Source organism: Muntiacus reevesi, chromosome 7, assembly GCF_963930625.1.
Source record: "Muntiacus reevesi chromosome 7, mMunRee1.1, whole genome shotgun sequence".
NCBI lineage: Eukaryota > Metazoa > Chordata > Mammalia > Artiodactyla > Cervidae > Muntiacus > Muntiacus reevesi.
In genome coordinates this window covers 13270420-13294121 of record NC_089255.1, presented here as the reverse complement: position 1 = coordinate 13294121, position 23702 = coordinate 13270420, and the positions used below count along the sequence as shown (strand labels likewise).

At 39.2% G+C, this 23702-nt stretch overlaps 1 protein-coding gene across 5 annotated transcripts in view; it reads right to left on the bottom strand.

The window, feature by feature from the left end:
• ZWILCH (zwilch kinetochore protein) overlaps positions 1-23702 on the bottom strand; it is a 41216-nt gene that overhangs the window by 8237 nt on the left and 9277 nt on the right. For all 5 annotated transcript variants that reach the window (XM_065941070.1, XM_065941071.1, XM_065941072.1 and 2 more), the window contains exons 4-16: positions 20473-20591; positions 17251-17450; positions 16675-16745; positions 16211-16366; positions 14830-14901; positions 10944-11037; positions 10345-10394; positions 9689-9794; positions 9070-9149; positions 6518-6674; positions 5979-6007; positions 2882-3018; positions 1889-1984 (exon numbers count right to left, since the gene is read on the bottom strand). In XM_065941070.1, coding sequence (XP_065797142.1) covers positions 1889-1984; positions 2882-3018; positions 5979-6007; positions 6518-6674; positions 9070-9149; positions 9689-9794; positions 10345-10394; positions 10944-11037; positions 14830-14901; positions 16211-16366; positions 16675-16745; positions 17251-17450; positions 20473-20591 — 1367 coding nt within the window. The remainder of the gene's footprint in view (positions 1-1888; positions 1985-2881; positions 3019-5978; positions 6008-6517; positions 6675-9069; positions 9150-9688; positions 9795-10344; positions 10395-10943; positions 11038-14829; positions 14902-16210; positions 16367-16674; positions 16746-17250; positions 17451-20472; positions 20592-23702) is intronic.

Here is a 23702-nt window from a genome sequence, read left to right as displayed (position 1 = left end):
AAAACAAAGGAAGGGGATGGTTCAAGAAAGCAGTAGTGTCAAATGCCACAGAGCATTACGAATGCTTATGGAAGGAGAAAAAACTGGTGGGCCAGCTAGTTACCTAAGGGGACAAAAACACTCTTCTCCTGGAAAGTATTGTCTAGATTTGCCAATTAGAAGGCCACTGGCAACTTCTGATTAACAATTTCAGGGGAGGGTTGAGGTTTGGCTAAGAGGGAACTATACAGAGGAAGGGTATAAAGAGCAGTTTTAGTATGAAAGAAATTTCAGGTCTACTGTACGCTGAGAGAAGAGTCAAGAAGACCATGATTTGAGGCAACCTCGATATCTACATGGACGGCCAGTCTTAGCCTCAGTTCCATCCCTCCGAAATCCCCAACACCAAGTCCTTCCCTCGCTCCCACAGTCATGCCTTTGACTTGTCATCAGTTCAGTTCAGTCACTCAGTTGTGTCCGACTCTTTGTGACCCCATGGACTGCAGCATGCCAGGCTTCCCTGTCCATCACCAACTCCTGGAGTTTACTCAAACTCATGTCCATCAAGTCAGAGATGCCATCCAACCATCTCATCCTTTGTCATCCCCTTCTCCCGCCTTCAATCTTTCTCAGCATTAGGGTCTTTTCCAATGAGTCAGTTCTTCACATCAAGTGGCCAAAGTATTGGAGTTTCAGCGTCAGCATCAGTCCTTCCAATGAACACCCAGGACTGATCTCCTTTAGGATGGACCGGCTGGATCTCCTTGCAGTCCAAGGAACTCTCAAGAGTCTTCTCTAACACCACAGTTCAAAAGCATCAATTCTTCGGTGCTCAGCTTTCTTTGTAGTCCAACTCTCACATCCATACATGACCACTGGAAAAACCATAGCTTTGACTAGACGGGCCTTTGTTGGCACAGTAATGTCTCTGCTATTTAATATGCTGTCTAGGTTGGTCATAGCTTTTCTTCCAAGGAGCAAGTGTCTTTTAATTTCACGGCTGTAGTCACCATCTATAGTGATTTTGGAACCCCCACCCCAAAAATATCTATTTCCATTGTTTCCCCATCTATTTGCCATGAAGTGATGGGAGTGGATGCCATGATCTTAGTTTTCTGAATGCTGAGTGTTAAGCCAACTTTTTCACTCTCCTCTTTCATCAAAAGGCTCTTTAGTTCTTCACTTTCTGACATAAGGGTGGTGACATTTGTATATCTGAGGTCATTAATATTTCTCCCGGCAATCTCAGCCCAGCATTTCTCATGATGTCCCTGCATATAAGTTAAATAAGCAGGGTGACAATATACAGCCTTGACGTACTCCTTTTCCTATTTGGAACCAGTCTGTTGTTCTATGTCCACTTCTAACTGTTGCTTCTTGACCTGCATACAGATTTCTCAAGAGGCAGGTCAGCTTGTCTGGTATTCCCATTTCTTTCAGAATTTCCCACAGTTTGCTGTGATCCACACAGTCAATGGCTTTGATGTAGTCAATAAAGCAGATGTAGATGTTTTTCTGGAACTCTCTTGCTTTTTCAATGATCCAATGGATGTTGGCAATTTGATCTCTGGTTCCTCTACCTTTTCTAAAGCTTGTCATCACCTGATCACTTTCTTCCCAATCTGTCACTTCCCTTCTGGCTAAAGTTTCTGCCCTATTCTGTGAAGAAATTACAAATTCAGAGACAAATGAACATAGACATAGTGGACCAACAGTCTACAGAGAGCAGATCAAAGGCCTGGAGAAGGGAGAGGGAAGACTCTATCAAACTATGTTCAGAGAATGGGAATCAGATGATTCTGGTTTCAGAGAAGAAGCAGGCCTGGGTCATGAGGTGCCATGGAACAGATACTGAAACTGGAATCACGGCTGGTGAAGTATGATTTAATGGTTACTTTTAATTGCTTACTTTTGATATAAGTCTTTAATAGCAGTTGGTCTGACTGGCAACTGAAAAATGTGCTGCTCATCAAGAGGATTTTGTTCATAATATTTTATGCAGGATCTAAAGAGAAAAAAAATTCACTTTTAAAAAATAAACAGTGGACATACTGCTCATAAATATAAAATACATTTTAGTTGAGCTCAAGTAAAGGTGTAAGTGGGGAGAAAGGTATCAGAAAGACAAAGACAGAAAGGGAAAAAAGAGACAAAGCTACAGCCTCCAATGCTTTCCCGGTGTGGGGAATCAAAGAGTTAACTCACCCATACTACTTATCTTTAATGGGAAGAAACACCCCCAAAACAAACAAAAAAACCTAGTAACAATTTCAAACTTTTCCCTTTACAAGGAAGGCAAATTCTAATTCTGGAAAAGGCAATGGTACATTTTCTTTCACAGGGAAAAAGAAACCCAGTTCTTCCACACAATGGTACACTTATTTCCAGTTTGAAGCCTCAAAAAATACAGACATCCAGTATCCATGTGTAAAGATTATTCCAAACTATTTTTAGCCAAACTGACAGACCCTCTAAAATTTCAGCAACACTACTGACATAGGTCTCATAAAATCTGATTTGATTCAGTCACCATATAGATGGTTGGCAATGATTAGCTTGACTCAAATTTATAGGGATATGAAGAAAAGAGAAGGAACTAGTATTTATTAAGTACCTAAGTGTCAAGTACTTCATATATATTACACTGCTTTTATAGATGAAAAACAAGATGCGGTGAAAGGAAACTTCCTTAGAAAGGAAGTGCCAGATCCAAGTGTCCAGCTCAATTCCTCCTGAATCCAAAGTCTTTCCTTCTCATGGCGGTGACTTAGAACCTTTCTGTTACTATGAAGACAAGGTGCACAGATTCTATCCTAACTGATAATAAGAAGGGCACTTATTTTGGCTTCAACTATTTCAGAAGAGAGTACATTTTTATGAAGTAAACAACAGAAATACTTACTGTGTTAAAGAAAAGAGGAGTTCATGTTGAGGTTTAATGAAAAGCATGCAACTGACTACTATTTCAAGAATATGGTGGAGTTTTTGAACACGATGAACCTGTTCCTGTGTATCTACTGATGGAGAAATGAAATATTCCTGGAATAAAAAAAAAATGGACATGAGATATAAAGAGTTAAAGAACAAGCGGCATCTCTGGAAAGAATTAACTATGCCTACTGGACCTGAGTGGGGATGTTTGATTAACAGGTGCGGCCTTGGGGTTAGGGAAAAGAGGCCACTAGGTAGCCTTCCTCCTCTCAATACTATTCCTTAAACTAAACTCTTAAGTTAGTCTTCACTGAGAATGTTCTAAGCAAACCATTATGCATATTCTCTGGTAAAGGCAAATCACAGAACTGCTTCACTGAGGAGGTCCAAGTAGGTAGCTAGTACCACCCACCAAACTCTCCAGATGGAAAGAACGGCAAGCCCACAAGATAATTCTTAACTTCAGTAAGCTTGCCAGGTTGATGGGCATATTCACCTCTAAAAATAGATAGTAAACCTGAAGTACCAAGAAATAAAGCAAGTGCATTGGTAAGCTTCTACTAACATATATTCCTGGTAAATTGGTATGACCTTTTGGAAAAGAAAGTTGGCAAGGTTATGTCAAGCTTCATAAACACTCAGACCTATTTCTGAGAATCAATCCTAAGGAAATGATCCCTGGTAAGTGGAATTCTACAATTCTAAGATTCTCACTCCTTGGAATATACATCTTATATAATCCCTTCTCCTCAAGTGAGGCCAAGATATGTAAATATGGCAGGCTGTTACTCCCATGATTAGGTTACAGTTTGATTTTGAATTAATCAAAAGGGAGATGATCTCCTGGTCATTACTTGTGAGCTGATTAGTGAGCTCTAAGCATCAGAGATGCTCTCCTGCTGGCTTTGCAGAAACAAACTGTCGCATTGCGGAGAGGGCCACATGGAAGAACACCCAAGTCACCTTGAGGACATGGAGATGGTCCTGAACCAACAGCTAGCAAGAAAATGGGAACATTCATCAAAGGTCACAAGTCAATGAATTCTGTCAACAATGCAAGGGAATTTGAAAGTGGATCTTTCCCTAATCAAGTCTCCAGATGATACCTTGACTTCAGCCTTGTGAAACCTGAGCAGAGGACCCAGCTAAAATGCTGACCCAGGTTATTCCAAAATGTGAAAACAACACAAGTAGGAAAACAGTCATGGTCCCAGGAAGGGAGGACCCAAAACAGTCCCACTAACCACGGGCTACAAATTATGACATTCCTTGCAGCTGCCACCCACATTCCCAGTGTTTCCCTGACCACTCTGGAAGTGGACCACACAGGTCTTTTTTTTTTTTTTTTAAAACAAAGAACAGATCCCGACTGTCCTTCCCATTTGATCCTCTCTGCTCATGCTACAACCCAGGCTGGTCTACCTCTGCCTGTCCCCAAGGCTCCGCACAGAGGTGATAAAGCCTGAAGTTCCTGAATACTTGGAGGCAGTACAGCCTCAGGTCTATAATCACAAGGAATTGAATTCTGCTATTAATAATAACTCATATGAGCAGGAAATGGATCTTCCCCTACAGGCAGGCTCCAGACAGGAACGCAGCCTGCCAACACCCTGATTTTAGCCTAGTGAGACCCAGACTGGACTTCTGAACTATAGAACTATAAAGTAATGCATTTGTGTGTGTTGCTTTAAGACACTAAGTGTGTGGGGATAATTTGTTATGGCAGCAATAGAAAACTAATATTGCTGCAAACCACCGGCATCAGAATCATCTGGAGATGGAGATGGTTTGTTTAAAAATATATATATATATTCCAGGGAGTTCCCTGGTGGCCTAGTGGTTAGGATTCTGGGCTTTCACTGCCATGGCCAGGGTTCAATTCCTGGTCAGGGAAATGAGCCACAAGCCATGTGGTACAGCCCACCCCCCCCCCCCAAAAAAAAACCCCCCACATATTCCAGAGCCCTTGACCTACTGAGTCAGGGGTCTAGGAATCAGCATTTTATCAAGTCTTCTAGGAGATTCTCAAAGTCTAAGAACTATTGTGTCAAAAGTCTGAAGTCAAACCATACTTGAAAAAACAGGCCATATTAAATGACGTTAGGGGAATTCATAAAAATAAGGGTACTCACATTTCAGTGATGAGATTAAGGGTATAAAAATATATTTTTATTTTCAAAAAGTTATTACTTTTCTAAGCTTAAAAAATGTATAAAAAAGTTTCCACTAAAAATGTATATCTTTAATAAAATGTTTAAACTTGGAATATCAAAATTAACCTCAATAGAAGTCAGTTGAGTGTTTCATTACATAATAGATGAAGCTGGAGTTATCCTATCTTGTATTTTCATGAGACCAGATGTCATTTGAAGATCTATTTTCTAAAAGAATCTTCCAACAAATGTCAAAGGTCATGAGGGATGCTCTTTGATCTCCTTAACTTTCTAATTCAAGATACCAGGGAAATACAAAAGCTCATAATCATGACCCTGAAACCCAGAAATATTTTTTGAATCAGTATGCTAAAAAGCACAGCAAATTCTTTGGAAAGTAATCCTTTATGTGCAAAAGAAATGGGTCAAGATACTTCTGTGGTGGTCCAGTGGCTAAGACTCCACACTTCCAATGCAGGGGGCCTGGGTTCAATCCCTGCTCAGTGAACTAGATCCCACGTACCACAACTAAGACCAGGCCCAACCAACTAAATACATAAACAAAAATAAAGAAAGAAATAAAGAAATGGGTCAAAGGAATATAAAGCAAATATTCCTTTGTAGGGCTTATCAAACATAGAAAGGCATTCTCTAACCATTTTAGATAAATGAAAAATTGTGGAAGTACACTGGCTTAAGCAGGATACAACCTTATGTCAGTATCATAGGTTTACAGAGAATGAGAAGTGACATTAAATGGGCTACTGTTTTGTTTGTTTTACTAGACAGTGTAATTAAATGCCTGTCTTAATTTATCTGTTTCCTAGGACACAAGCTGGCACAGAATAGGCACGTAGTAACTGTACGGCAGAATGACCAAATAAAAGAAAAATCAACTTGAAAATAAAAACTCACCAAATGATTCAAAGATGCAAGTTCCTGACCTATCAAGAAAAAAACGAAGAGATGCCAATAAGCTTTAGGTTTTATCTACTACAAATCAAACAAGCTAAGAAAAACATTTCATAGTTCATAAGAAATGCTCAAGCTAAACAGTTTCTCACAAAATGCCAAATTTTCTTGTACATTACACCATAAATATAAATTAATACTTATTCTAAAAATGATCACAGTTTGCCCCTAATAAAAACAAGGTGATGAGTATTAAAACAGTATGTCATTTTAAAAGAGGGTTTTATTTACTACCTTAACACTAAAGAATCTCAAAACATTTGAAATAAAGACAAACAAAACCTGTAGTTACCTTTAATCTAATATCTTTATCAAACCAAAAAATAAGACTCAGAAAATGAAAGTGCCTGTCTCATAGTGAACCAGAGACAAAGCCAGGACTACAAATAATTAGGGACAAGTACAGAGATAAAATCTGAGCATACCTATGGCTGACAACTATGATGCTGCTTTTAATTTTTTGAGTTGGGAAAGGGACTTACCTATGAAAAAACAGATATAATCTTTCTTCAGTTTATCCAAGCCAATTTCCAAAAGCATCTGAACCGGAACAGTCCCACTGAGAGAAACTGTGTCCATGGTTCCATGGTAAGACTGATGAATGAGCTTACTCAGTAAACTGCAACTCCCACTATGAAGCTAGAAATTGGGAATGTTTATAAAGCCACAATTGAAAATATAAAAAGTTCAGTAAGTGAAAGAGAAGCAAACTGCATTAACTAAAAACTAAAAAATTATAAACTTACATATTTCATCTCCTGACATTATAAATTATTTGAATGAAAGCCTCTAAGTTACAAACCTATCAGTTTCTAAAATGCCATTCCAAAAACCTCCTTATTATCTATAATAGCCAACAGACTAACTCAATCATTTGAAGAATAAAAAGAGCTGTGAACTTACTAGATCTAACATGTGTTCCAAATGTTAAACAATTAAATTTAAACATACCTAAAATATTTGACATTTGACATTTTTCTTATTTACTGTCCTTCTGTTAACTCTAATTTCCAACACAATCCTTTGCATCTTTCTTTTTTAATACTACTTTCACTTTGCACTTGTTGCACATGGTAGGATATACTTGTAAATATCTCACACAGAAACTCTTAAGAAAAATTCAATGGGCAAGACTAAAATGCACAGAATGATCAAATAGAGGGAGGGTTTGCAAGCTTCTGCTCTAGAGTATCTCTGTTCACACCTAGGAAAGTTTCTATCTTGTTATGAATTGGCAGTTGCATTATTTAAAATAATTCCTGCTAAACGAAGAATCATTTTGTTTCTAGCTTTTAACTTAGATTTTTTCTTCATTATAAAACTATAAATCCATTATGGAAAAATCCATAAAATACAGAAATGTATAATGCAGTTGGAGAAACTCATTTGTAACCCCACCACCAGAAGGGACTGGCATATTTTAGTGTATTTGCTCACAGGTTTTTCTCTCCAAAATTTCTATCTTTCATACAATAGTCTGTAATGTCTTTTTACTGAACATTGTAAGCGTTTCTCCACACACCACTGTAAGCATTTCTGCACATCATCTGTAGCAACTATTAACATGTTCCATTATGTGGCTGTTTCATAATTTACTTCAGTTCAGTTCAGTTCAGTCACTCAGTCGTGTCTGATTCTTTGCAACCCCATGAATTGCAGCACGCCAGGTTTCTCTGTCCATCACCAACTCCCGGAGTCTACCCACAAACCCACGTCCATCGAGTCGGTGATGCTATGCAGCCATCTCATCCTCTGTCGGCCCATTCTCCTCCTGCTCCCAATCCTTCCCAGCATTAGGGTCTTTTCCAATGAGAACTCTTTGCATGAGGTGGCCAAAGTATTGGAGTTTCAGGTTCAGCATCAGTCCTTCCAATGAACACCCAGGACTGATCTCCTTTAGGATGGACTGGTTGGATCTCCTTGCAGTCCAAGGGACTCTCAAGAATCTTCTCCAACACCACAGTTCAAAAGCATCAATTCTTCGGCGCTCAGCTTTCTTCACCGTCCAACTCTCACATACATACATGACCACTGGAAAAACCACAGCCTTGACTAGACGGACCTGTGTTGGCAAAGTAATGTCTCTGCTTTTAAATATGCTATCCAGGTTGGTCATAACTTTCCCTCCAAGGAGTAAGCGTCTTTTAATTTCATGGCTGCAATCACCAACTGCAGTGATTTTCAAGCCCCCCAAAATAAAGTCTGACACTGTTTCCACTGTTTCCCCATCTATTTCCCATGAAGTGATGGGACCAGATGCCATGATCTTAGTTTTCTGAATGTTGAGCTTTAAGTCAACTTTTTCACTCTCCTCCTTCACTTTCATCAAGAGGCTCTTGTAGTTCCTCTTCACTTTCTGTCATAAGGGTGGTGTCGTCTGCATGATTTACTTAGGTATCCATTAATAGTCAGGTCATTTACAATTTTTGCTACTGTAAATGAAGCTGTAATGACCATCTTGATACAATCTTTTTTTTAAAAAGGTTTCTTTCTTTTGGCCACGGTTAGTCTTCATTGGTGCACACGGGCTCTCTCTAGCTGCTCTTCATCATGGTGCCACTGCAGTGGCTTCTCTTGTTGCACAGTACAGGCTCTGGGCTTGTGGGCTTCAGCAGCTGCAGCTCACAGGCTTAGTTGGCTCCACGCATGTGGGATCTTCCGAGACCAGGAAAGCCCCCAATACATAAATTCTTGACACATAGTTCTGCATATGGCCTTAGGATGGATTCATTTTGAGGATCTCAGTACATTATAATAATTGCTTTAGAGTGTTCCAATCTGTACTCTCATCCTATATGAGAAGGACTGTTCATAGCAATAGTAATGACAAAAGAGGTAGCTTACAAATGCTGTGCACTTAACTATGAACTAGGTCCTAAGTGCTTCACATGAATTAAGGACCCTGGCCAACTTTATACAGGTAGAAAGCTGCAAAACTGGAATTCAAACTCAGGCAGTCTGCTCCAGAGCTTGTGCCCTTCATCAGTCTGCTCTGCTGCTGAAAAGGAGTGCGCACACACACTACTAAACCTACCCATGGCTGTATATCACCGTGCTGTAGACTCTGGATGACCAACGTGAAACACTTCACCAAGTCTTGATAAGAAATCACACCTCGGAAAGCAAGTCAGTCTAACATTATTCTCATGGTTATTTCTGCAGATCAAACATGTCATTTGTTTTAAGGATACACAAATGAAGAGGGAAGACAAGTATCTGAACTTCATGGATGGTGAAAAGGGAGAGAAATTAAAACCCCCCACCCCCACCCCCTACCTCCAAAGGGAGCATTTTTAAAGAAAGAAATTAAACTCATTGCCATAAAATAATATATTCAGTCAAACATTAAGGAATATCTTTTCCTTTTCCCAATAATTATAATTTCACTAAGATATGTTTTAGTTAATACAAATACAGCATAGAGCCCACCTAAATCTTCAGGCAGGAGAAAAGAACAGATTCTATGAATTGCCTGGTCTTAGTACAATTCTCAAGCAAAATATGCCAATGCGTTATTAGAACTGAGTTTGATAAAACAGAAACCAAATGTCCATACAAGGCTAGCAATACACATTTTTATTTTCAAAAGACTTAAAAGTAAACCTAAAAAATAATGGGAAAAATTTTATTTCACGATGCTGATGGACACCTACTACTGCTCATTTTGCACCACAGCTGCTCAGCAAAATCGAGATCACCCCGCACTGTAAGAAGACACTCAATAGACCCATCAACTGCAGCAGCGTCATTCTTCACTATCTGGAAAAGAAGTGAGTGCCAAAAAATATACTCAGTTTATTTTTTAAAAAACACAATAGTTTAAGACCAGTAAACTTTCAAATGCTACTCTGAGAAAAGGTGGGATCATGAACACATATAAAAAGAGGCATGAATGCATCTTCTACAACTTCATCCACTAATAAGGAGATACAAGTAAGTAGACAGTGAAAAACAGATCCCCTAAAATTGCTTTCAAATTCTGATGCCTAAAAGCAAGCATTCGAATTTCCTCCCCTGGAAAAATACTTAACTACCTTGGTCTCCATTTTCCTACTTGTCAAATGACAACAGGTTTAGCACAATTTAATAATACCACCTACGGTAGAGTAATCTAGTCCTCTTTAAATATATCTATCAGTCTTTAAGGAAAGTAATCACTGGTGCTGACATCAAAGACCAACAAAAAACTACCCTCAAAATGCTACCGTGGCTGTAGCAGACCCATTTGACATTGTAAGATGTGAAAGACAACAGTACAACCCAATTTTACAAGCTCTTTCAGTGTACTTTTCTGATAACAATCACTTACCTCAGTGTCTTTTTTTGTAGAATCACCAAATTCATTCAGCTTATTTAACTCTAGAGAGTAGCAAAATCTTATTAAACTCTGGATTTTATTCTCCTTTCCAAATTATTTCCATTCTAATCCTGTTTTCAAATGGCAAATGAGGAGAGTAGAACAATAACCAAGTATTTTGGCAATTACTTAACTCTCCAATGGAGGATGAATAGATACCCACTAGGTAGGGATGTGAGGAAGGACTGAGATAGAATGAAAGCCCCTGACACACAATGTCAAACACATGGTAGGTGCTCTAAGGTTACTGTTCCATCCCTTTTCTTCCACAATCTCAAATATGATTGCAGTATATAAAATGTAAATTAAATACGTATTATTAATTCTTAAAATCATTGAGATTTTTATCATTAGCAATTTTCAGAATGAAAGCTGTCCCTCTCATCATGACAGGCCTACAGCTTTAGATATATCTACCAAAAAAATACTAAGCCTAAAATGAAAAAAGGTAAGCCTAAATGTAAAAACAATTTACATTTAAATATAGCAAGCATAAATTCCCAATTAGGAAAAATAAACAGAAGCCAAGTGTGAGTCAGGAAAACAAACACCATTCAGAAACTCCTGCACAAGTTCAACAGCTGACTTTGCTTCCAGAGACTCCGGCCATTCAGTTACACCAGTCCTCAAACCATCAGCCAACACCTGTGAGAGATTTAAAAACAAACAGAAAAACCCTCAAAACTTATTAGCAAAATAAAAATTTATCAGTAAGATGTACTTATCAATAGTAATAATATTAGTATCTTTTTTCTTGGCTGCACCACCCACCTTGAGGGATTTTAGTTCCCACACCAAGAATCAAACCCAGGCCCTCAGCAGTAAGAGCATGGAGTCCTAACCACTGGACCTCCAAGGCATTCCTAATACCTATTTTTCTTGAATGTTTAATGAGACGCCAGGAACTATGTTAAATGTTTCATATGCAGTATGTTATTTAATCCTCACAAAAATCCAGTGAGGCAGATACCACTATCGTTCACATTGTATTGAGACCAAAAGAGGTTAATCAACTTGCTTAAGGTCACACAGTTGGTAACTGACAATGCCAGGACATATATCCAGCAGTCTGATGCTAAAGATGTATTCTGAACCTTAATTATGCGTGCTACAGAGACTGAATGGAAGTTTACATAAAAATAACATGAATATGTATGCCTATATGTAGAGTATCTAAACTGAAGTAAGGCAAGAGGTCGAGGTCAAGATAGGCTGGAATAGCCAGAGGAATGATGGGAAACACTGGCTTGACTCATGTGGGGGAACCATCCCAGGCAAAGAGCAGGGGTAAGATGAAGAGAGTGAGATGTTTCTACCAGGGTGGAGTAAACACCCAGGCAATAGCAGGAAATAAGATGACTGGGAGTAGGGATAAACAGGAAGAGTGATCTTAAAGAATTTTAAAATTTCATTTGGAAGACAACAGCCACTGTTGATTTTTTGGCAGGAAAATGACATGATCAAGCAGCTGAGAATTCCCCCATCACAAATACTCAGGATAGAGTCTAAGGAAAAGAAGAAGTACGATGTTTCTCAACAGAAGTAAGATCATCCTCCACCCCCAAGGAGTCTTTGGAAAAATGTGAAGATAAATTCTGGTGTCACAATGACTGTGGGAATTTAGTTTGGTAGGGGCCAAGGATGCTACAGGTGGTGCTATTGGTTAAGAACCTGCCTGCTAAAACAGGAGACAAAGGAGACTCCTGTTCGATTCCTGGGTTGGGAAGATATCCTAGAGGATGGCATGGCAACCCACTCCTGTATTCTTGCCCGGAGGATCCTGTGGAGAGAGGAGCCTGGCGGGCTATGTTCCATAGGGTCGCAAAGAGTCAGACACAACTGAAGCAACCTGGCTGCATTCAAGGAGGCTACATATCTTCCAATGTGTAGAATGGTCCTAAACCACAAAGCAGGATTCTGCCCAAGATGCCAAGAGTGTGTCCCTGTGAAGAAACAGTCAGATCATTAGAGTGGTCCAGAAGGGCTTTATCTAAGATGGGAACAGTGAAAGAAACCTCAAAGGGAAAAAAAAAGTATACTCCAGAGAAAGAGACAGATAGATAGGCCGAAATATATGAGGAATAGAAAAGAGAAAAAAAAAAAAATCCTATCTATTTATAAAAATACAGGGGATTGAACTTGGAGAAACAATGGCGACGTGCACATTGAAGAGTCTGTGAATTTCTAAGGGAGATTACATTAATAACACAGCTTGGACTTTCAAGTCAGGTAGACATATATCTGAATGAGTTTTAAACCAGCTCTCGCATTCACCAGTTGCTGACACCTCAGGCAACATAAGAGAACCATCTAGCACCACACACTGGGGACACAGTAGAATGGCAGCTTCCGGTTGCGGCGTAACTAGGCCTTACTGAGGTAAGATAAGGCTTCTAGACCGAACGGAAGGAGTGGTGAAACTGCAGGCAAAAATCGGGGGCTTATTAAGGTGATCCAGTCTGGAGATTTGATTCAAGTTTCACTTTGGACAAACTGAATTGGAGGGAAGAACCCTCTACTCGAGTGGGAACTGAACTGATGAAAGTGGGAAAGATAGGAAGTGGTAGCAGCTTAAAGACAGGAGTCTGGAGTTCCCTTATAAAGGCACTCATCAAATCACTAAATGGATAAGCCCTCTGCTGGGGTGGGGAGAGGAGGGCAGAGATAGCAGGTTAGAAGTATGACAGAAGCCCACGGGAAGGGTCCTGAAAGAGGAGCTCTCAAGGAAGAAGATGAGAAAGGTAGAAAAGGTATCAAGCTTTTCACAAACAGGGAAACAATGAGAGGAGGTAAAAGTATGAAAAATGCCTGGCACTGTGGTAGAAGTTGAAGGCACTGTGAGGCACCTGGCACTGAAGTCTAGTAGGGGAGGTAAAGAAATCACTGTTTGATAAACCCTCTGACAAGGGGTGCGTGTAAAGTTCTATGGCAGCACAACCTATTCTGGGGAATCGGTAAGTCATCTCAGGTGAAGATGTCACAGAAAACCCAGCAGAGAGGTGGGAAAAGGGCACACTGGGCAGATCAAGACACACACACATATACCAGAAAGTGATGGCGTGATGGGATTGGAGCTACCATAAGCAGGGAGCTCAATGCGGCAGAGTAGGATGTGAGATCAAGCTATAGAAATAAGTAGAAGCCAATAAGAACATGAAAACATGTTCAATGTCATTAGCCATCAGAGAAATGCAAATCAAAACTATAATGCGGGACTTCCCTGGCAGTCCAGTGGTTAAGACTGCACTTCCACTGCAAAGGGTGTGGGTTTGACCCCTGGTCAGGGAACTAAGCTCCCAAATGCCTCACAAAGCAGCCAAAACACAAGAAAACAACACCATAATGAGATATCACTTCATCCCCACTAGGATGGCTGTAACATCAATAAAAAAGATAGTGTCAAGCACAGGGAGGCAAGGATATGGAGAAACTGGAATCCTCATACACTGCTATGGGAGTGTAAAATGATGTAGCACTCAGTTTGGCAGCTCCTCAAAAAGTTAAACACAAAAAGTTAAAAGTTAAAAGGTAGTTAAAGAGCTACCATATGACCCAGCAACTCCACCTAAGAGTTTATATGTCACATAAAAACTTATATACTACTCATGGCAGCATTATTCATGAATAGCCAAAAAGTAAGAACAACTGAAATATTCATCAACTGACGAATGGATAAACACATACTATACCTATACACTGGTGTTACTCAGTAATAAAAAGAAAAGAAGTACTACAGAAGGTAAATTAGTGGCTGGCAGGTTTCTGTTAATGGGTATGGGATTTCTTTTTGGGGTGATGAAAATATCCTAAAATTAAACATGGTCATGTCTGTACAAACTCTGTCGGTACACTAAAAACTACTGAATTCTATACTTAAAATGAATGTATTTTATGGGATATAATTTATATCAATAAAGCTCTTAAAAAAAGAAAAGAAAAAGTAACTAAGTAGTCAGTGACTGGATAAAACTGTCTCTGTATGCTAATTTAAGACATACGGAATTCCTTCTGCATTACAATGAGCCCCCCCTTGCCCGATCCTTTGGGATTGAATCTGTAGAGTAGAGCTAAAATTACTGAAACACAAAATTTTTGAAACACATGCTCATTAATCTTGAGGATCAAATTCCAGTTATTAACAAGCAGATTATATACGCATTAGGAATAAACTGGCAGCTGACTCACCTGGAAAGAAGGGAATCCATCATATGAATAAAATCCAAATACTTCAGTAGAAAAGGTGAAAGAACTGTTATTAACTACTAACTCACTGATAAATGTTCCCTTTAATTACAAGGACAACTGCCCCAACTGCCAAGCATCTAACATTTGGAACAAATTTTGAAGAACACAAAATTAAATAACAATGATACTAGCAAAGATTTTTATGGAAATATGAGATCTAATGCAAGTAACAAATTGCAGAAGGATACTCACAAGGAGAAATTTCAGTTCTCTGTGAAGCTGACTCAGAGGACCTCTGGGCTCTCCTGATTCCACCTTGATATTCTAAAAAGTACCCAGAGTCAGTTTTCACTGGTAATCCCATCTTTTCTCCATCAGGGTCACAGTTACTTGCATTTCAAACTACCCACACATTTAAAAATATTTCATATAACACTAGTGAATTGAAAAATTAGGTCAACACTTCATTTGGTATACCTTCCCCAAAATATAGACTCTGCCCATCCCAATACAGAAACCTCAATTCGGGCCACCACAACCTCTCTCAATACAACTGTAGCTACACAGAACACACACTCTCCTGCTTTGTGTCACTGAATTTCCAAAAGGACAAGGAGTAGAAATATAAACACACTTCAAGCCTCGATGACAGGGTAGGAGGTGAGAGGGAGCTTCAAGAGCTGGGGGACATATGTATACCTGTGGCTGATTCGTGTTGATATATGGTAGAAACCAATACAACATTGTAAAGCAATTATCCTCCAATTAAAAATAGATTTCATTAAAAAAAAGACTCAATGACAAACAGCATTACCACACACCAAAAACAACACTCTCCCTCCCCTCAATAAAACAAACAAACAAAAAAGGGGAAGGGGGTGAGGAGGTTTGAAAGAAAATAGTTAATGCCATTTTATGTCAGTACCTACTGCAGGAAAAGAAAAGCATCAAGAATAGAATTATATAATTATTCACCAGCCCACCATCCTGGGAAAACCACTCTTAACACTACCCAGGACTTTGTGTACCTATTTTTTAAAACCATAGTTGAGATCCCACTGTATATAAATTTTGTACTTTTGGGTTTTTTTTTTTTTTTTTTTGCTTAATAAGAAGCATTTTCTTTCATTATTAAAGAAATTTTAAATTGTAATTTTAAAATATGTATATACTATTTCATCAGGAAATCTATTTTTCTACCGATCATTCAGGTTTTATTTTTAATATTTTCAAAACACAGCTGTATGACTGCACTGAATATCTTTGCCCATATATTTTTGTTACCAATTCTGATTAATTTCTTAAGACAGATCCTAGAAATGCAAATATAGGGTGAAAGGACTGAACAGAACAATGATTCTTGATGTGTTCCCAATATCTGCATTCTTTTAAGAACACAGGGATTATAAGTCACCGCGATGATTCCATTTGGGTCCCCACTGAAAAGTCTTAAGTTATATAATTACATAATTACAGCACTGTAGATAACTGATGGATCAGATCACCTGGCACAATCTTCCCTGGCTGTGCTGGTGGGATTTCAGGCTGAACCTTTCAGAGCTGTCCAGGAACTAGCAAGTTCAGAGTAAACCCACACTGAGTGAGCTCAACAGAAAGGAGGGTTGGCTCCTACCAGAGTTGCAGCTGAAGAGAGTGGAGGGGTCTGAAGAATCTCATCCACAGGACTCCAGGAAATATCCAAAGTGATCGTGGTTTGTGAGGCAGCAACTGTATCATCCAAGGCAGTGGACTTAAAGAGCTCATACCGGGCAAAGCCGCTGGCTGTTAACTATAAAGAGACATTCAGCAGACCATCAGCTGTGCTTTCACAAGGCCAAAGGCCCATTATCAAAACGGCTGACTCTTTTCCCCAAAGAAGAAAAAGTGCTGTGCCAAATGGAAAAACGAGACAATTCTTTTTCATCACAAAGGTTAGCTAAAATGCATATATTTTCAGTCATTAGTTGATATGAAAATAAACATTTTGATACTATAGAAAAATATCTAGTCATACTAGGAATGAAAAAATTCCTTTACACTAGGAAGGCAGATTGATAGCAGTTAGAAGAAAATAATACGAAAGAAAAAAATACTTACAGTAGACAAGTGATGTCTTTTCTTGTGTGACTTTTTTAGGTCTTCAAGATTTACAGAATAATTTTTATCCACTGTAGGACATGATAAAAAAACTTTACAGGTATAGTTCAAAATTACATCATTAGAGCTAGAAAATTACAATCTAATTCACAATACTAATAACTATCAAAATTAAATTTTAAACCACAGATAAAATGTTCTTAAAACAAGGAAAGTGGAACAAAGGTCAATACTACTACCAAAAGTATAATTAAATGCCTATTGTGACATTGGAATTATATTATCATTATATTCAACCTTTTTATCTTCCAATGAAAATTTCAAAAAATACACACATGTAAATGAAATGAAACCTAAATAAAACAGCCATAGACTCCTATTTAGACTTTTGGAAATCTGTCTCTGAAATATCTCCCGCATGCTGCAGGTTACAGACCAGAGCAGACTTTGGGGCTAACACAAGCTTCACTGTGTGCACTTCGCTCTTGATATATCAAGTTTGAGTAAAAACTGTGAAACAGCAAATACACAAATAAATAAATACACACATGTCCGCAAAGAGGAGTGGGCTCTCACCTCTGCAGGTGACCATGTACAGGACAACTCCTGTGACGCTGCTACTAGTTGAGAGAAGCTCAGCTCCCAGCCAGCTGATACCTTCAGGATCTGAACCGTCACACCTTACCCAAAGGGGAGGAAGGGCAGCAACGGGCCGATTAAGCTTCAAATGGGTCATATTAGGATTGTGAGCCATGGTATAAAATCCAATTAACTGCCTTGGAAACAAGAGTAGGAAGAATAAGTTAGAGGTAGAGATTGTTGATCAGTCAAAAGTTTTCTTTTCCAAAGATACCATGAACAGTAGCTACGATGCTGACTCTGATCCCACTTCTGATCACCATCTAACATTCTGTACCAATTCCAAAGTGGGGTTTTTTCCCTTACACTAGGCAATTCTCTGACACTAGCTGGTATCCTACAATTCAGCTCAGTTCTGACACTATGTACCCAAAGACAGCATCAGCAACCACAGGTTAAAGGTCAGTCCTACAAGACTGCCTTACCTCCAACTGGTACTGCCATTTCCAAGAGCCCAAGTTGTCATCTATGCGTCTATAGATCACAGCTTCTGACAACGCCCTCCCTAAGGTCAATTAATTTGCTCCCAGAACTCAGAGAAATATTTCACTTACCTTATTACACAAGGGTGGAGCTCAGGAGCAGCCATACGGAAGGGAAGCAAAGCAAAAGGGCACAGAGCTTCCACGCACTCTCCTAGCAAGCTGCTCTCTCCGAACCTCCACGTGTCCCCCAACCCAGACGCTCTCCAAGCCTGCTCCTTTAGGGTTTTAACGGAAGCTTCATTACGTAGTCACAATTGTGACTAACTGAACTTAGGGGGGGGTTGAGTCCCAACCCCTCACCAGGTGACTAAACTTAACAAACTCTAGCCCCTCTCCCCTCCAGAGGTTGCGGTGGGAATCGAACTTCCAATCCCCTACTCACAAGCTTGGTTCCCTAGGCAACCAGCCCCCTCGCGTAATCTACCCGGGGTGGGGAGGGCCAAAAGCCACCTCATTAGCATTAAAAAAGACACCTTTATTGTTCTCAACCCCTAGGAAATTCCAAAGGTTTTTGGAGTTGGGTTCCAGCAACAGTGGACCAAGACCAAATATGCTTCTTCATATACATCACACTATCACAGTGTCCCCGAAACAAAAATCTGGACATTAAGTGGCAAAATACATGAATGTTTCACCCAGAGAAGAAGTGAGAGCAGGGCACACCAGACAAATCAAGATCCACACACCAAAAAGTGACAAAGCATAGCTACTACAAGCAGAGAGCTCAGTATGGTGGGGATACAGCGTCAATAGGAGTGGAAGAAGGATCTGAGATTAAGCAAAAGAAATAATAGAATATGTCAATTACTTCTCAATTAAGCTAGGGGTGGGAGAAGGAAGAAGTTGCTTGAGGTCGTTAGTCACTGAACACAAAAATTTGAATATAGTCTGTGAATTAGATAGTATTATTTTAACAATGTCACATTCCCAGATTTTGATGACTGTTCTGTGGTTATGTAAGAGAAGGTACTAGGTTTTAGGAAATACACAGTGAGGTATTCAAGGGTAAAAGAACACAGTGTCTCCAACATACTGTCAACATTTCATTACAAAAGTGTGTGTGTGGGGTATGTATTTGTTATATAGATTGGGGTGTGGAAAGGAATAAGAGGAGGAGGAGCAGGGGAGGAGGAATAAGCCACAGAATCACAAAGCAGAGGCAGCAAAATTTAAATTTTGGTGAAACCAGGTTAAGGGTACACAGAAGTTCTTGTACTGTTCTTTTAAACTTTTCTGTAAATTTGAGAGTGCATAAGAATTAAAAGTTACCCAAAAATACAGCTTAAAATTTTTCAAAGAGATGAAAACTAAATTTATCACCAACATATGTTCAGAAAAGGCATTTCTAAGGGACTGTACTTCAGAAAAGAAATATAATAATCCCAGAAGGGTCTGAAATATGTAAGAAGAAATGGAGAGCAAAGAAATGATAAGCATATGGATGAATCCAAACAAACACTGGCTGAAGAAAACAACATGAATAAAAAAATGCTCAAGTTGTGGGAGAGGAAAGAAAAAAAGGCCAAATATGACTTAAAATCAAGAAGCCATGAAAGAGTGATTAACTACAAAAGATTTTAAAAGTTTCTACACAGCAAAACAAAACCAAAAAACCCACTATGAAGGAAAGTCACCTTGAATACTACTATAGTCCTTATTCTCCAATTTTTCCTTTTTTAAGATTTTTTAATTTAGACCATTTTTAAAGTCCTTACTGAATTTGTTACAACACTGCTTCTGCTTTATGCTTTGTCTTTTTGGCCACGAGGGATGTGGGGTCTTAGCTCCCCAACCGGGGATCGAACCTGCACCCCTGCTGCACTGGAAAGCAAAGTCCTAACCTCTGGACCACCAGGGAAGTCCCCTTATTCTCTAATATTATATATAGGACCAGATCCTCCAGGACTCCTTGACAGCAAATACTTTTGGTTTTGGAGTTGAGGGAGACCAGGCAGACGGAAAGTCATACAGTAGGAGGGGTAGGGTAGTGAAGGTGGCTAAGCAGACAGAGGCAGTAGGGTTTCCAACAGGGTCCTTCTGGCATGTGGGTGGGATAATTCCTCATTGGACAGGAGAGCCCCAGGCACTGCATAACATTCACCATCCATGGACCAGGCCAACAGCTCCCCTGAGTCATCGTGACAATCAAAAGTACCCCTGCATATTTCCAAATCTCTGCTGGGCACTGGACCGGAGGCTGAAGGTTCCTTTGTGCCCTATGTGTCACTCAGAAGGAATCTGGATTTTATCACGAGGCAAAAGGACCACGGAAGGCTTTTTAAACGTGGAAGCAACACAATCAGGCTTTCATAAAATCACTCTGGCAGGAGTAAGGAAAAAAGATTGGCAAGGAACCAGACTAGAAAGCAACAAGAGTGAAAAGTAGAAGGAAATGGAGAAAAGGAAGATCACCGTAGTCATCTTAGTCACACCTGAGTTACCCAGGGGACAGTCAAGTATTTAGAACTACCCTTAGAGCATTAAGTATATACATCAAAGGGGGAAGGAGAAAGAGAGGGGTCTGGGCTAAATACCTATTCTTTTCCCAACGTTTATAAGAATTTATTGTTGTTTAGTTGCTAAGTTGTGTTCGACTCTTTTGCGACCCAATGGACCGTAGCCCACCAGGGGAATTTAAATCCTACCCTCCACCCCTACAATAAGAAAAACTTACCTGGCTCTCCCAACTGGTAAAGCAAGCAGCCCAACATTTTCACCAGTAGAGAGATCAGAAATAGCAGTTTCTTCAGACTGTAGCTCTTCAACATGACTTGGTTCTTCCTTTTCTAAAGGCTTTAAAAACATTTAATTATTTAACCAGGTAAGAGAACACTTAGGCTAACAGTCAACTCTTCACTATGCTAGCACATAGTGACTGGGCTATGACAGGAGTCATAGCTAGAAACCAATGGGGGACTAATAAACCTCACCATTCATCACAAGTATTTCCACTGTCCTATAAGAAGATATTGATCAATGTTGCTACTGATAAAGGAAGTATATGATGCCATCAGAAAAGGAAGTGCTCCACTATGTACAAAACGATATATACAAAACACCAAGGGAAACCCATGGGGGACCCTTTGATTTTGTCATTCCCCAAACTTGAAGGTTCACAGCCCTTTCTACTCATTTCCTAAGTCTCCAGGACTTGTTATAGCAGCTGACATTAATTACCTCATTATTATAGAAATATAGGGTATATGGTTCCAGATTATATTGATTTGCTATATTATACTAATTCTATGCTATATTATAATACTGATAATAATAATATATTATAATTCTAATATTGTTCCCAATTTCACTATACTATAATATTAATTGCATACTATAATATTGGTACTAATACTATACTAGCAATTCAGTTCAGTTGCTCAGTCATGTCCAACTCTTCACAACACCACGGAACGCAGCACGCCAGGCCTCCCTGTCCTAGCAGTAGTATATACTAAACTATTCTATGCCAGTACAGTTGTCTCTTGAACAACACAAGTTTGGACTAGGCAGGTGCATTTACATGGGATTTTTTTAATGGTAAATATTAATCCTGCAGTACTACACAGTCCATGATTGGTTGAATCTGTGGATGTAGAGCCACAGATACAGAGGGCCAACTGTAAAGTTACACTAGGATTTTCAACAACACAGATGGTGGGGCACCCCAAGCCCTGTGTTGTTCAGGAGTCAATGGTATATTATATTAAGGAAGAAACCTATCTTTTAGAAAGACATTTAAATAAAATTCTTAAAATTAAAACAACAGCAACAACTTTGGTTAGTTTTCAAGACAACACATATCCTAAGAGTTTCCAGCAGCCAGCAGAGCCCTGCAGCCTGTGCATGCCAAGTCACTGTGTTCCAGGCTCCGTATGACAGTCTCTCGGTCCATCCATGCTGTTGCAAATGGCATTATTTCATTCTTTTTAATGCACAGTCCTTACTTCTTAAGTCTGCTCCTCTTAGGACTCTCAGCTCTCATTTGTGTTTCTCATGTCCACGTGTTTAAGTAGTAAAATAGCTCAGTACTGCCAATAATAACAAAAATTAAACAGAATAACATTTCCTGAGCATGTACTATGTACCAGCTACTGTTCCAAGCTTTCTTTTATTCTTCATAAAACCCTGAGAAAGATCCTATTAATAACCCTATTTTATGGACTGAAAACTGAGCTAGTGGCTGGCTGAATAGCTTATATAAAATAAGCAGCTGAGCAGCAAAACCCACATTTGAATCTAGGTAAAGTGAAAGTCACTCAGTCGTGTCCGACTCTTTGTGACCCCCATGGACTATACAGTCCATGGAATTCTCCAGGCCAGAATACTGGAATGGGTAGCCTTTCCCTTCTACAGGGGATCTTCCTAAGCCAGGGATCAAACTCAGGTCGCCCACATTGCAGGCGAATTCTTTACCAGCTGAGCTACAAGGGAAGTCCAAGAATACTGCAGTGGGTAGCCTATCCCTTCTCCAGAAGATCTTCCTGACCCAAGAATCGAACTGGGGTCTCCTGCATTATAGGTGGATTCTTTACCAACTGAGCCATCAAAGAAGCCCCTGAATCTAGGTAGTTTGACTGCAAAACTCGAGTTCTTGTCCACGAAGTTCTTCTAGCAGTGAATACTTAATAGTTATCTGACCTAGATGTATCCTCAACTTTGTATTTCTTCTGCCAGATTCCAGATTTTATTCCCTTCTAGGCCTGGGTTTCCAAATAGTTCCTAGAAGTATCCAAGAAATGTCATTTTCCCTTCCATTCTACTTTTCAGTATTATCCATCTAACTAAAACTCATGCTGTAAGCTCTATTGATCTTTGCAGAAATGAAGGCCATTTTAATTGTTTCCCATCCAAAAATGCCAGAACCTCAATGAACTCCAGGTAAGTCCTTACGACTCCAAGCTGTTTTCTCATTAGTATCTCAACCAATTTCCACAAATTCCTCTGCTCCTCTTTACCTTTCCCTAGAAACTCATTTTCATCTTTCAGCTTTTGCTCTACACACATTTTCTCTCTCCTCATAACAAAAGTCTAAATTCAGCCACATAAATCACTTATATTTTCCAAGCATCTGTCCACCATAGATAAGCATCACTAGTACAAAAAACAAATAAAGTAGTCCCCTCCTCAGAAAGGAGTTTTTGTGTAATATTTAAAACAGAGTGCTCTCTGCTCATTCATCCCAATCCCCATCCAGACAGCATGCAGATCCTAAAGCAGAAAGAGGCGTTCCTTCTCAAGGAATGTCCACTTTCCCTTATTATATCCTTTTTCTGTCTACTTCAAGAAACGATAAACCCAAAGAATGGGTCCTGGCCCCAAAGTAACTGTGTGATATGACAGCATTATCAGCAATCAACTAAAACCACTGCTACTGCTCTACCAGAACGGTTCCCATATTCAAAACACAAAGGTGTAAGACTGCAATTACAAAGTGATGAAAAAAATAAGAAGTTCCCTCTTGTTAGATTTAACAAGAGAAAATTAGAGTAGAAATTCATGAGTCATAGTGAATTATGCTGTATGTTACAGTGGCCATCCACCAGTCACATGCGGCTTGTGAACACCTGAAATGTGGCCAGATGAAATTGAGATTTAAGTGTAAAATCCATACCAAATTTTGAAGAAGCAGTATGAAAAAAAAGAACTTAAAATCTCATTTTGATTTTCATATTAATTAGGTATTGAAATGATTAACATTAGATTTTTAAAAAGCACTATAAGCAATCCTATTCCTTGCTATTTACGGTAAAGAAAACTTGTGCTCACATAAGACTTTGTACAAAAATGATCATATTATTTATTTATTTAGCTCTCTGGATCAGGGATGGATCAGCAACTAAAAGAACCACTAAACACATACAACTTGAATGAATCTCAAAGGCATTATTATACGGAAAGACACCA